The 15,190-nt window shown below is 43.5% G+C and overlaps 1 protein-coding gene across 4 annotated transcripts in view; it reads right to left on the bottom strand.

The window, feature by feature from the left end:
• Tbc1d22a (TBC1 domain family member 22A) overlaps positions 1–15,190 on the bottom strand; it is a 352,090-nt gene that overhangs the window by 322,106 nt on the left and 14,794 nt on the right. For 2 of the 4 annotated variants that reach the window (XM_074084723.1, XM_074084722.1), the window contains exons 2-4: positions 8,425–8,481; positions 3,385–3,740; positions 256–432 (exon numbers count right to left, since the gene is read on the bottom strand). In XM_074084723.1, the coding sequence (XP_073940824.1) occupies positions 256–432; positions 3,385–3,740; positions 8,425–8,481 (590 nt within the window). Of the gene's footprint in view, positions 1–255; positions 433–3,384; positions 3,741–3,997; positions 4,002–8,424; positions 8,482–15,190 lie in introns of all 4 variants that reach the window. The other 2 variants (XM_074084724.1, XM_020175415.2) reach the window with 2 other exon arrangements.

Raw genomic sequence — 15,190 nt, 5'->3', positions numbered from 1 at the left:
CTCTCTAAAGATAGCAGTAGGAAAGGTGTGTTGCGGCATTAACCAAAAAAAGAGCAGAAAATACACTAGGAAAGTGCACTGGAAATGCACTAACAAAGCTCATCTAAAGGAGACTAGCAGCACAACTACCAGTACCTCAGGACCCAGCGGCATGGAAATACAAGCGCATCGTGCATGCACTGTAACAATTCACATGGTCTCCTTTACAGAGGACCAGAAACAACTGCTCTTAGCCTCTGGCCAGCCAGGACTCACCAAGGTCTGTGTTGGGGCCAGCAAGCAGCTGTTTGAACTTGTCAAGCCGGGAGGACTCTCTCTTACTCAGTGCTGAGCTGCCAAGGGTGCTCGGGTCAGATGTCCCACCCAGTGCAACGGTGGCCGAGTGTGGAAGAGACTGGGACCTCTGCAGAGGGATCGCATCACTGGTGCTTTCTGCAGGGATGAGAGAATGGGAGATGAGGGTGAGACTGTGCCTGCAGATTGCTCCTGACCATGTGCTCTCCCTTCATCCAGACAGCCTGATGCTTGCCACGCCACAGGCCCTTTGTGAACACTGTCAGTTCCAACTCTCCCTCCCTCCCATCACCCAGCAGTTGGGACCTTGGCAATTGCCAACTGGCAGCTGGTTTACTGAGCAATAAAATGAACTGACACCTGTGAAACTAATCTTCCTCACTGGCAGAGTGGTATTTACCCAAAAACTAGATATGCCCCCATAAAAGCAAATCATGACAGCCAGAAAACTTGAGACTGACCTCCTCAGGTGTGACAGTGGTCAGACTGCCATCAGCCCTGGAGGGCAGATCAGGCCAGTCCAGAAGACAGAACCCAAAGATCTGCTGAGAAGAGAGGTGTGTGAGTTACCCAGGCCTGTGGGCAATCCATTGAGTCACTGTGAGGGAAAAGGATGAAGGCCACAAAGGCACTGAGGACAGGAAGCAAGTGACCAGGATGCTGCAAGGGACCCTTCCTGCTATCAACAGAGCCCAGTCTGTGGGACACTGCTGCCTCCTGACCTTCCCATGCTCAGCACAGGGAACCAGAGGGCACAAGGCAACTGAGGACCTCTAGTGGGCAGAGACCAAGGTGACACCAGAACACATGCTTGCCCACCCTCGCCCAGTGTTCCCCACTGCTGCACATAAAGGCCCCACTGACCCATGGAGAACCAAGCAGGAAATGAGATAGAATATTCCACCCAGGAACCTAGGCGAGGGACAGCCCTGAGAGCAGCCAAAGGCCCCCAGGTCGCTCAACACAGCACCACCCAGGAACAATAGGCAAGAGGCTCTGAGGGCTCTGACCCATACGTCTAAATCCCACATAGCAATCTCATCTTTCAAAACATAAAAATTAGAGTAGAAGTAAAAACCAAATTCTAAGAAACAGCTCAGAAAAATGCCCACACACTAATGTCCACCTTTAGCAGCTGTAGACGAGCTGAAGGGTGAGAGCCTCACTCCCAGCACTCTGCACAGGAGGGCATCAGTCACACTGCAACCCTCAGGCAATCTAGGAGCCAAGCAACCCAGGGTCTCAGGGCAGAATCTGGCCCAGTTAAATTTCTAGAAAAGCCTGATAAATGGGGGCACAGACTCCTGGCAATCTCTGCTCCCTTTCCTCCCTACCCGGCAGCATCCAGATAGATGCCTCCTCCCCTGACCTCAGCTTAGGGAAGGCCTAAGAGCCAGATGGAGCATGACGGGAGGGCAGGGGTGGTGAGACTCAGTTCCTTCATCCCTCCTCTAGAGGTACGGCTTGGGCTACATTTGTGATTCTCTAGGAAACCATTCACCAGGAAGAACAGCACCAAGCTATGTCCCAGAACTAAAGTTGCTCTGCTGTGTTTCCCTAGACCTTAAGAGACCATCAGTGTGACGTCCTGGATGTGAACCCCAGTCCCATCACTGGGTGAGCATCTCAGGGCCTTCATAGCGTCTGCTTTGTGAAGAAAAAAAAAAAGAGTAACAACACATCTTCCCTCCAACAAGTTTGATGAGTTTAAGGAACTGCTATGAAGTCTAATGAGTTAGTTATCAAAGGGGCTGACTGATCTACTTGTCACACAGTAAATGATCAAGAAATGCTACTATCATTGTTACCATTAGCATTGTCGTTATTATACTAAAGTGCTCAAAAAAGGCTCACCCCAGCCGGGTGCCAGTGGCTCATGTCTGTATTACTACCTATTCAGAAGGCAGAGATCAGGAAGATGGCAGTTTGAGGCCAGCCCAGGCAAATAGTTTGTGAGATCCTATCTCAAAAACACCCTACACAGGAAAGAGCTGGTGGAGTTGTTCAAGTAGTAGAATGCCTGCCTAGTAGGCATGAGGCCCTGAGTTCAAACTCCAGTACCACTCAAAAAAAAGGACTGCCCAAAAAGCAAGCACAGAAAAGATGGCCAACACCCACAGCAGGTGGAGGGATCAAGCAATAAGGTCATGGACCCCCTTCTCCAGCTAGCGGCTGCCTCTAGCACCATTCACTTCGATCCTACAGGAGGAAGCATCCCCAGATGACATGCCATGACTCCTCCACTTGGCTGGATGCAGCCTGAGCTTACTTCTAGTGAGGAGCCCCCAACAACATACCATGTGGTCCTGCCCACTCTCAGCCCCTGTATCTGGGGTGCTCGAGACCATCCCCAACAATGACAGATACCACAGAGGCTCCAGTCAGGCCCTGAAGGGCTTGAGTGGTCACCTAGATCGCTGCTAAGTCTCACAATGAACATGGCTCTACAAGTCTCCCACTGCTGGAAGGCATCCTGCCCAAACTGAGCATGCAGATGGCAGGAAGTAGTTATGAGAACTTTTAGTCAACTGCAAAAGCCACAATCGGATTTCTACTTATAGGTCACATAATTCTATATGACTCAGAGCACTGCTAACTAAAAAGACCTGCAACATTTTAGAAACACTTTAATTCCTGGAAGGCATTTTTGAAAACTAGACTAGGTATGAAACCTAGTTCAACATCTAGTAACAGGTGACCTTAGGCTACTATTAGTGAACACCATTTTCTCATCTGTAAATGTGAAGAGCATGCCTTGACCTTGGGGAGAGGTATGCATGACAGTCCACGGCACAGCTGGTGTCCTTAAAAGGAGACAGGGTCTCCGAACCCGTGCTCCCCAGTGGCCCTCTCCTGGCCCATTTGGAGGAGAGATGCATTCACCTTGGAGGTACAAAGAAAAGCACATGAGGACCCCAAGTGCAGGCTGCCTCCCTGCCTGGTAGAGCCACAGCTGGATGGAAGTGGCCCTAAAGCCTTCATGGCAGGAGTCCTGCTGCAAACCAGAGCCTCATCTTCCACGAAAGAGTATGGCAATCCTTTCTTACTCTGCTGGAAATGTACATCACCTAATCAGCACTCTCCACCTACCTGTGGAACAGGACGTGTGGCTCTCACTGACTGACTTCACCAGCCGGAGGTCACCACTTGGGGCTGCTGATGGCTCAGCCACGGGTGGCTCTGCCATAGGCTTTGGCTCCTGCTTGGTTGCTGGCACCTCCTGTAGTGTGGGCTGGCCCTGCCGCTGGCTGTGGTTGCGCAGAACACGGTGGGCTGTCTCCATGACCACTTCAGTATTAAGGTTCTCTGCTGCCATGGCCAGGAGCTCATCGTCATCTTCTCCCGCATCCCAGGCATCACTGGTGTTGCTCTCAAACTCCTGAAAGGTGCTGACCCTCTTGGCCTTGGCTGGAGTAGTCGGCACCTTTGGTGTGGACCTGAGCAAGCTGCAAAACAAAGACATCTTTAAAGTTCACACTTGGAGGCTTTACAGTATTCACCCTAAATCAGCCAGAAGCACTGGGGATGCAGTTCAATTGGTAGAGCACTTGCCTATAAAGTTCAAACCTGGGATACATCTAGATATCTAGAAGATAGTCATGAGAGCAACATGAAAAGCAAATACAACTCATAGAGACTTAAAAATGAGTAGGCAAAGTACAGGAAAACTGGGGGTGGGGGGAGAGGAACAGATGTGGAGAACCAGGCTGCACAGCTTCAGCAACCTGACCAAACTCTGGGGGTCAGCATAGGCCTGCAGGGCAATGGTGCCAGGGCCTGCAAACCCATTTTCACACTCCCAGCACCTTCCCAAAGCACAGATGAGGGGTACAGAGAAGGAGGGACTGTACAGAGAACACAGACTTTGCCACACAGACGTAGAGACAGTATCATTTAAAGGAGATTCCCCTAAACACAGCAACACAATAGATCAAGTGGACCTAGTAGATGTCTACAGAACATTTCATCCAACCTCTACACAATATACATTCTTCTCAGCAGCCCATGGAACCTTCTCCAAAATAGATCATATCCTAGGGCACAAAGCAAGCCTCAGCAAATATAAGAAAATAGAAATAATACCGTGCATACTATCTGACCACAATGCAGTAAAAGTAGAACTCAACAACAAAAGTAAAGACAAAAAACATGCAAACAGCTGGAAACTAAATAACTCATTACTTAATGAAGAATGGATCATCGATGCAATAAAAGAGGAAATTAAAAACTTCCTAGAAGTCAATGAAAATGAAAACACAACCTACCGGAACCTATGGGACACAGCTAAGGCAGTCTTGAGAGGAAAGTTTATAGCCATGAGTGCATATATTAAAAAGACTGAAAGATCCCAAATCAATGACCTAATGATACATCTCAAACTCCTAGAAAAACAAGAACAAGCAAATCCCAAAACAAATAGAAGGAGAGAAATAATAAAAATAAGAGCTGAAATCAACAAAATAGAAACCAAAAAAACCATACAAAGAATTAATGAAACAAAAAGTTGGTTCTTTGGAAAAATAAACAAGATCGATAGACCCCTGGCAAAACTGACTAAAATAAGGAGAGAAAAAACCCAAATTAGTAGAATCAGGAATGCAAAAGGGGAGATAACAACAAACACCATGGAAGTCCAGGAAATCATCAGAGACTACTTTGAGAACCTATATTCAAATAAATTTGAAAATCTAAAAGAAATGGACAGATTTCTAGATACATATGATCATCCAAAACTGAACCAAGAGGAAATTAATCACCTGAATAGACGTATAACACAAAATGAAATTGAAGCAGCAATCAAGAGTCTCCCCAAAAAGAAAAGTCCAGGACCTGATGGATTCTCTGCTGAATTCTATCAGACCTTTAAAGAAGAACTGATACCAACCCTCCTTAAACTGTTCCATGAAATAGAAAGGGAAGGAAAACTGCCAAACACATTTTATGAAGCCAGTATTACACTTATCCCAAAACCAGGCAAAGACACCTCCAAAAAGGAGAACTATAGGCCAATCTCCTTAATGAACATTGATGCAAAAATCCTCAACAAAATAATGGCAAATCGAATTCAGCAACACATCAAAAAGATTATCCACCACGACCAGGTAGGCTTCATCCCAGGGATGCAGGGGTGGTTCAACATACGAAAATCAATAAATGTAATAAACCACATTAACAGAAGCAAAGACAAAAACCACTTGATCATCTCAATAGATGCAGAAAAAGCCTTTGATAAGATCCAACATCATTTCATGATAAAAGCTCTAAGAAAACTAGGAATAGAAGGAAAGTTCCTCAACATTATAAAAGCTATATATGACAAACCTACAGCCAGCATTATACTTAATGGAGAAAAATTAAAACCGTTCCCTCTAAAATCAGGAACCAGACAAGGATGCCCACTATCTCCACTCCTATTCAACATAGTACTGGAATTCCTAGCCAGAGCAATTAGGCAAGAAGAAGGAATAAAAGGAATACAAATAGGTAAAGAAACTGTCAAAATATCCCTATTTGCAGACGACATGATCCTATACCTTAAAGACCCAAAAAACTCTACTCAGAAGCTTCTAGACATCATCAATAGCTATAGCAAAGTAGGATATAAAATCAACATAGAAAAATCATTAGCATTTCTATACACTAACAATGAGCAAAAGGAAAAAGAATATATGAAAACAATTCCATTTACAATAGCCTCAAAAAAAATCAAATACCTAGGTGTAAACCTAACAAAAGATGTGAAAGACCTCTACAAGGAAAACTATACACTTCTGAAGAAAGAGATTGAGGAAGACTATAGAAAGTGGAGAGATCTCCCATGCTCATGGATTGGTAGAATCAACATAGTAAAAATGTCGATACTCCCCAAAGTAATCTACATGTTTAATGCAATTCCCATCAAAATTCCAATGACATTCATTAAAGAGATTGAAAAATCTACTGTTCAATTTATATGGAAACACAAGAGGCCACGAATAGCCAAGGCAATAATCAGTCAAAAGAACAATGCGGGAGGTATCACAATACCTGACTTCAAACTATATTACAAAGCAATAATAATAAAAACAGCATGGTACTGGCACAAAAACAGACATGAAGACCAGTGGAACAGAATAGAGGATCCAGATATGAAGCCACACAACTATGAGCAACTTATCTTTGACAAAGGAGCTAAAAATATACGATGGAGAAATAGCAGCCTCTTCAACAAAAACTGCTGGGAAAACTGGTTAGCAGTCTGCAAAAAACTGAAACTAGATCCATGTATATCACCCTATACCAAGATTAACTCAAAATGGATCAAGGATCTTAATATCAGACCCCAAACTCTTAAGTTGATACAAGAAAGAGTAGGAAATACTCTGGAGTTAGTAGGTATAGGTAAGAACTTTCTCAATGAAACCCCAGCAGCACAGCAACTAACAGATAGCATAGATAAATGGGACCTCATAAAACTAAAAAGCTTCTGTTCATCAAAAGAAATGGTCTCTAAACTGAAGAGAACACCCACAGAGTGGGAGAAAATATTTGCCAATTATACATCAGACAAAGGACTGATAACCAGAATATATAGGGAACTTAAAAAACTAAATTCTCCCAAAACTAATGAACCAATAAAGAAATGGGCATGTGAACTAAACAGAACTTTCTCAAAAGAAGAAATTCAAATGGCCAGAAAACACATGAAAAAACGCTCACCATCTCTAGCAATAAAGGAAATGCAAATTAAAACCACACTAAGATTCCACCTCACCCCTGTTAGAATAGCCATCATCAGCAACACCACCAACAACAGGTGTTGGCGAGGATGCGGGGAAAAAGGAACCCTCTTACACTATTGGTGGGAATGTAGACTAGTACAACCACTCTGGAAAAAAATTTGGAGGCTACTTAAAAAGCTGGACATCGATCTACCATTTGATCCAGCAATACCACTCTTGGGGATATACCCAAAAGACTGTTACTCCAGAGGCACCTGCACATCCATGTTTATTGCGGCACTATTCACAATAGCCAAGTTATGGAAACAGCCAAGATGTCCCAGCACTGACGAGTGGATTAAGAAAATGTGGTATCTATACACAATGGAATTTTATGCAGCCATGAAGAAGAACGAAATGTTATCATTCGCTGGTAAATGGATGGAATTGGAGAACATCATTCTGAGTGAGGTTAGCCTGGCTCAAAAGACCAAAAATCGTATGTTCTCCCTCATATGTGGACATTAGATCAAGGGCAAACACAACAAGGGGATTGGACTATGAGCACATGATAAAAGCGAGAGCACACAAGGGAGGGGTGAGGATAGGTAAGACACCTAAAAAACTAGCTAGCATTTGTTGCCCTTAATGCAGAGAAACTAAAGCAGATACCTTAAAGCAACTGAGGCCAATAGGAAAAGGGGACCAGGAACTAGAGAAAAGGTTAGATCAAAAAGAATTAACCTAGAAGGTAACACCCACGCACAGGAAATCAATGTGAGTCAATGCCCTGTATAGCTATCCTTATCTCAACCAGCAAAACCCCTTGTTCCTTCCTATTATTGCTTATACTCTCTCTACAACAAAATTAGAGATAAGGGCAAAATAGTTTCTGCTGGGTATTGAGGGGGGGAGTGGGAGGGGGTGGAGTGGGTGGTAAGGGAGGGGGTGGGGGCAGGGGGGAGAAATGAACCAAGCCTTGTATGCACATATGAATAATAAAAGAAAAATGAAAAAAAAAAAAAAAAACACAGCAACATACATTAGCCCCACCACAAGTCAGGAAATGTATTGGACGGTGCCTCCACTCCTCTGGAGGAGCCAGGACCCAGGGTAGAGAGCACAGGAGAGAGGCAGGGAGTCAGATGAGCCAACAGCCAGGATGCCGAACAGCTGAGGGATACTAGCTTCCTGCTCTCCCATGGGGCACCATCACCTCACTCCACATTGAGCCTCAGGCTGCATGTTCACTGCCCACTGCAGGATAAACTATGCAAGGACAGCAGTATCTCACACAGAGCAACCACCTAACTCATGCTGGCTGAATGAGAGACCACTTCCTCCCCCTCAGGGATTCCAGGAAAGTACTGGCAATCTTGGCCCTCCTGGAAGCAGAGCCGTGAAGCCAAGGGAGGGGAAGTTCACTTACGTGCCATGTAACAGTGGATCGAAAGGGGGGTGCTGGGCTCCATACACATGCTGGATGCTAATAAAAAAAGGAGAACACAAATTAGCCTTTCTTCAGATTTGCTAAGAGCCCTCCACTGAATCCAGAGAAGAGCGAGCAACTAGTGCCCCACACGACCAGGAGGAGCAGCATTACATCAGCTGCCATATGTCCATCTCTAGCCACCCAAGGTCCTGAGTCCAGTAGCGGAGGGATGAATGGTGCCATACAGACCCACATCCCAAGAACAGGAAGGGTATTCAGGCCCTTCCTGAGAGCAAGCCCTGCACAAGTGCCTCAGCATAGAGCCCCAGGCACTCACCGAGGGACACTGCAGCCTCTGCTCCTGGCAGCATTTCACAGGCAGGACTAAAACCCACCAGGAAATGCCCTGCTGGGGATTCTCACTGTATATGAAGATTGCAGGATTACCAAAAGAAAAGTAGAACTGTTGTAAAGATGTAATGGATTTATTATCAAACTCTTATGTTCATCACAGTACATCTGGAAAAGAGATGGAAATAAAGTAACCTACATAGCAGACATGAGTGATAAGCTCAGTCCATATCTTGGCTGATTACAGCCAGGGTAGCCAAAGTTAACTGGCCAGGCCAGGGAAAAAGAAATGGAAGCTGTTACTTTCCTAACAAAAACAGGCAGGCTATATACATGTATGAAAATGTTATGATGAAATACATTAAAAATGTACCAAATAAATATAAATAAAACCAGCTTAGTTACAAGGCTGTTGACACACAAAGGAGAAGCTTGGGAACTTCTGGCACTTCACAAGTGTGAGAGGTAAGCCTGAGAAATGAAGCTACCCATGAAGGGTGACAGGACAGGAGATAAAAAGAATGGGTGAGCAATAGCTTTACGGAGCTGCCAGCCCAAACTGACCTCCCTCAACTTCCAAGGACATGAAATAAATCACTATGAGTTGAAGTGATACCATCAGACCAGTACCATCAGACATTCTAACTGGTACAGTCATCATGGCAGAGACAACCACTATAATGTTGTGATGTACTTGGATGTGCCGTGGCCAGATGGACCCAAAGATAAATACAGATAAAGCCCAGTTTATATATACAGAAAGAATGTCTTAATTTTTAATGAAATCCTATCTTCTTTATGTACTAATAGATTATGATTACTTCCTCATATCATTATTTCATTGTTCTTCAGTTTACTTAAATCATTCATTTGTCCTATATGTATTGTTTGATATACAAAGAACATACTGCATATGCAAATTTGAAAGCATAAGATAAGGTAAAGAGTACCCAGACCTTCCTATACATACATCTGCAACTCTTGTAAGCCTATAATTATTTCAAAATAAAAAGCCTTTTAAAACCATGGGAGGCTCTGGTCCACAATGCCAGGATAGTAGGTAATTCCTATTCCCACCAGCAAGGTCAGAAGGACTGCCAGTCGTTGCTAATTTCACAGAAAAAAGTGGTCTCAATACAAGCTATATGCCTTCTTGATTATGAGTAGGATTGAACAAGTTTATTATGTTGTTCATTTGTACCTCTTCTTTTTTGTAAATTGTCTATAGTCTTTGTCCATTTGCTAACAGGGTGTTCACCCTCTCACTAATCCGTAAAAAGAGAATTCCTTCTTGGCCATTTGGGTGATGTGATAAGTAAATAGCAGCCCTACCAAAGAGGTGCATGTGCTGGTGCCCAGAGCTCGTAAATGTGTCAACTTACATGGCAAAAGGGACTCTGAAGACGTGATTAAGAATATGAACCTTGGAGATTATCCTGGGTTATCCAGTGGAACCTCCCCCAGCTGTAGTCAGAGGGTCAAGAGGAACATGACTATAAAAGTCAAGAAAGGGGTTGAAGACTGAGAGTTGGGGGGGGCTGCAAGACAGAGGTGGTGAGTGCTTCAAAACGTAAGGAAACAGTTCTACCCTGGAGCCTCCAGAAGGAACCAGTCCTGCCAACTGCTTGATTTTAGCCCAGAGAAATCTGTGCCAGACTTCTGACCTCCAGAACCTTAAGGTATAGTCTGTGCTCCTGTAAGCCAAGTGAGTCTGAGGTGACTTATAAGGGCAACAAGAGAAAACTAACATGGGTGGTACATCTGTCCTGGCCAAGGGAGGCCAGGTTCACCACTCTCCTCCTTTTGCATGGTTCGAGTTTGAGGTTATACTTAGAAAAGCCCACCCCTTCTGAGACTGCATAAATAATCAACTGTGTGCTCACACCATACATCTGTATTTTCTTCTTTAAACCCTCTCAATCCACCTAGAGTTTGTTTTATTTTACTACATAGTGTTTATAGGAAACCTTAAAAAAAAAAAAGCAATAGGTCCAATGACATTAAGTAACCCCTCGTCCCCACTGATTTGAGGACATCTTCTTTAATATACGACATTGAGTCTCTTTTCAGTTTCCATTTTCCTTTCATTCCTATGCCAATAGCACAATATTTTAATTATGCCAAATGTTTGCTTTTATATTCTAAAATTTTTCAATAAAATTTAACAAACACTTGTATACCAACTCTGTGACAGGGTACTGGGGAGGTGAAAGTACGTACAATACATCCCAAACTATTAAAGGCCTTACAATTTACTTATAAAAGCAAAAAATAAACTGGCATTATAACATTCTGTGATGATTCCTACAAGAATATGCCATGGGCGCACATTAAACCCAGTCCTGGTTGCTCCTTTAAAACAAAAAAAAAAAAAGGCATTTACAGCCAGACCTAAGACAAATGGGGCAGACAGAAAATTCCAGGCAAAAAGAACAGACATACAAGATCTGAGGAAAGGGGAGAGGGTGAAAAAGTTGGGAAAATAAAAGTGGCAGTACGGGGCCATCACTGCAGTAAGCAGAAACACAGATCCAAGATGGGTCCTCCCTCAAGAAGTCCAGAGCCCAGGCCCAAACCCTCCCTCCGCAGAGGATGCAGCCCAGAGAGAGAGGCCCCTAAGGCTTTGTTAGGACTTTCCATTCCTCAAAGAAAGCCAGCCTGGAGATTTAAATGATTTCAGAAACTACATTTATTTCTGCATACAACATACACCCCTAAGGCTGGTACGACTCAAGCAGTAGAGCAAGAGCCTAGGAAGCACAAACCCCCAGTTCAAACTGCTACCACCAAAGGAGTGAGGGGGGCGGGGGGGGGGGGGGGCGGGGAGAATGCTGTTGAGAAGATATGTCCTCAAACTGAAGCACCACAGGGCATGGACCACAGGGAGGTTAGAAAGGGGTGGGGCTAAATCCTTTTACCAAAGTAATGATGCCTGCAGGAAAGCCCTGTGGCTACTGCTTAGCTTCAGCCACTTCCAAATTTGCTCCACTTTCCTGTTGCTTTTTCTATATGAAATACTGCACACCATAAAGCATCACGAATAATAATAGTTAACAGAGCTTTAGGTTATTCTAAACTCTTAACCTCCTTTAATCTGTATAATCCAAGTGGCAGATACGATTACTGCCACTTAAAAATGAAAAACCTGGGGTGGGAAACCTGGCTCAAGTGGTAGAACACCTGCCTAGCAAGCACAAAGCCCTGAGTTCAAACCCCATACCACAAAATATAAATAAAAAAGGAAAAACTGAGGTCTAGAAAGCTTAAGTAGCCTGCCTAAGGTCACACTCACCCCAAAGGTTACAAGAACAGCTTAAAGACATATATAACATAACGAAATACCCACACAAACACCACCCAGTGTTTTGTTTTTGGTTGTTGTTCTCATTTTTTTTTAATTTTTATTTTATTCACATGCGCATACAATGTTTGGGTCATTTCTCCCCCCTTCCCCCACTCCCTCCCTTACCCCCCCACCCCCTCCCTCTTCCCCCCTACCCCCTCCCTCTTCCCCCCTACCCCCTCACTACCCGGCAGAAACTATATTGCCCTTATCTCTAATTTTGTTGAAGAGAGAGTATAAGCAATAATAGGAAGGAACAAGGGTTTTTGCTGGTTGAGATAAGGATAGCTATACAGGGAGTTGACTCACATTGATTTCCTGTGCGTGGGTGTTACCTTCTAGGTTAATTCTTCTTGATCTAACCTTTTCTCTAGTTCCTGGTCCCCTTCTCCTATTGGCCTCAGTTGCTTTAAAGTATCTGCTTTAGTTTCCCTGCGTTGAGGGCAACAAATGCTAACTAGTTTTTTAGGTGTCTTACCTATCCTCATACCTTCCTTGTGTGCTCTCGCTTTATCATGTGATCAAAGTCCAATCCCCTTGTTGTGTTTGCCCTTGATCTAATGTCCGCATATGAGGGAGAACATACAATTTTTGGTCTTTTGGGCCAGGCTAACCTCACTCAGAATGATGTTCTCCAATTCCATCCATTTACCAGCGAATGACCACCCAGTGTTTTAGTGCCTCCTAACATTCTGTTAGACAACAGAGTTGAAGCCCTCCCTAGTTCTACCTCCCTCCCCGCCTCCTCAGAGGCAAGTACTAACTTGTACTTGACATTTACAAGTCCCACGAAGGTGTTTACACTTTCACTGAAGAGTAAGGGATCTCAAGGCAACACAGTAGTATTTTGTACATGTGCACATTTTATACTGACACTATCATTATACTCAAGTACCTTTTGCAACTGTATCATCTCAAGATTATTCTTTCTGTATCACTATTAATGCACACAGCCCATTTTGTTCTGTGGGGTCTCACTGAGCAGTGTAAAAGAGATTGCTTCAGCAGTGAACCAACTTTTCAGTTGAAATTTTACAGGGTGACATCAAACAAGCAGAAACAGAACTGCTCTGCTAGAGGCAGGAGAAACAGGGGCCCTGCCCACAGCAGCAGAGGGAAGAGGTGGCCTATGGGGCATGGCAGGACTCTGGGGGGAGGTCATTGGAAAACACAGGCCTGCTTATGTCTTTATGAACTATGACAGAGGAGAATCAATAAAACTGAACAATCTTTAGCAAGACTGACAGAAAGGAAAAGAGGGCAGACTTAAATTACTAAAACAAGAAACAAAAGACAGGACACTATTATAGACCTGGAAGAAATAAAGAGAATGTCAGTAAGAGAATGTCAGAAACAATTGTATACAACAAATTAGATAATTTCCAGGACAAATTCCTTGAAAGACACATCACCAAAATGCCAAAACTTACCCAAGGAGAAAGAGAAAACATGAGCAGACACATAACATCTGAGAGACTGAATCAAAATTCCACTTGCGAAGCTCAGGCTCAGATGGCCTCACGGTAAGTTCGCCCAAATACATGAAGAAGAAGTCATACCAATTCTTCACAAGTTCTTTAAAAAAACAGAAAAGGAAGGAATACTCCCAAACCATTCTCTGAGGCCAGTACTACACTGACCCCAAAACCAAAGAAAGCCAGGCCTGGTGTCACACACTTATAATCCCAGCACTCAAGAGGCCAAGGCAAAAGGAGCAAAAGTTTGAAGTCAGCATGGGCTATATAGCAAGTTCAAGAACAGCCAGAGCTACACAGCGAGATCCTGTCTCACAAAGTCTCAACAAGCTAGTAATCAAAGAAGTAGCATCTTTAAACTGATAAACAATATCTACAAAAGGTTCACAGCTAACATCACACTTAATGGTGAAAGACTAAATGTCTTCCCCTAAGCACAAGGCGAGCACAACTGCTCTTACCTCTGTTAGCCAGCAGCATAATGGAAAGTTCTAGCCAGGGAAATGAGGCAAGAATGAGAAGTAAAACTGTCCCACTAGATGAAATTGCATCTCTACCCACATACAATAAACAATCCAAAAATGATGCTATGAAAATAACTCCCATTATGACAGCAGCAAAAAGAATGAACTACTTATGAACAGATTGAACAAAAGTATAAAACTTACATTTTCAGAACTAAAAAGCATTGCTAAGAGAAATTAAAGACCTTAACAAAAAGAAAGCTACCCCGTGTTCATGTATCAAAAGACTGAATACTGTTAAGATGGCCACACTTCCCAAATTCAACACAGATTCAATGCACTCTCTACCAAAATCCCAGCTGGCTTCTTTGTGGAAATAGACAAGCTGATCCTGAAACTCATATGAAATTCAAGGGACTCAAAAGTGCCAAAACAATCACTTCCAGATTTCAAATCTTACTAAAAGGTTCAGTAATCCAAACAGTATGGTCTGGCATAGGAGGATAGAACCACAAGTGCAAAAATGAATCCTCACGTCTACAGTCATCTGTGCAGAACTCCAGGGCCTCACACTTGCTAGGCAGGTGCTCTACCACCTGAGCCACTACTCCAGTCCTACTGATTCTTGACAAGAAGAATCAGTCAACCTATTCTTGACAAGGGTGTCTTTTCAACAAATAGTGCTAGGACAACTAGATAGTCACATGCAAAACAATAAAGTTTCACCCTTCCTTTTCACCAAACACGAAAAGTAACTCAAAATCAATGGCCTAGCTATAGGAGGGCTAAAAGTATAACTTCCATTAGGAGAAAGCTAGCAGAAAATCCTCCTGATCCTGCAGTAGCCAGTGGTTTCTTAGATGTGACGCAAAAAGCAACAGCAACAATCAATGATGAATTTGACACCATCACAACTAAAAACGTTTGCACTTCAAAGGACACTATTAAGAAAGTAGAATTCACGGGCAGGAGAAATTCTTTGCAAATCATTTATCCAATAAAGGATTTATGTCTAGAACACATAAGAAACTCCTAAAACTCAATAATAAAAGACAAAACAACTTAAAAATGGGCAACAAAGTTAAGGTATTGGGGCCTGAACTCAGGTCCTGGTGATTGCTAGGCAAGTC

This window comes from Castor canadensis, chromosome 8, assembly GCF_047511655.1.
Source record: "Castor canadensis chromosome 8, mCasCan1.hap1v2, whole genome shotgun sequence".
NCBI lineage: Eukaryota > Metazoa > Chordata > Mammalia > Rodentia > Castoridae > Castor > Castor canadensis.
The sequence above is the reverse complement of the archived record's forward strand: the minus strand, read 5'-3'. Positions and strand labels throughout refer to the sequence as shown.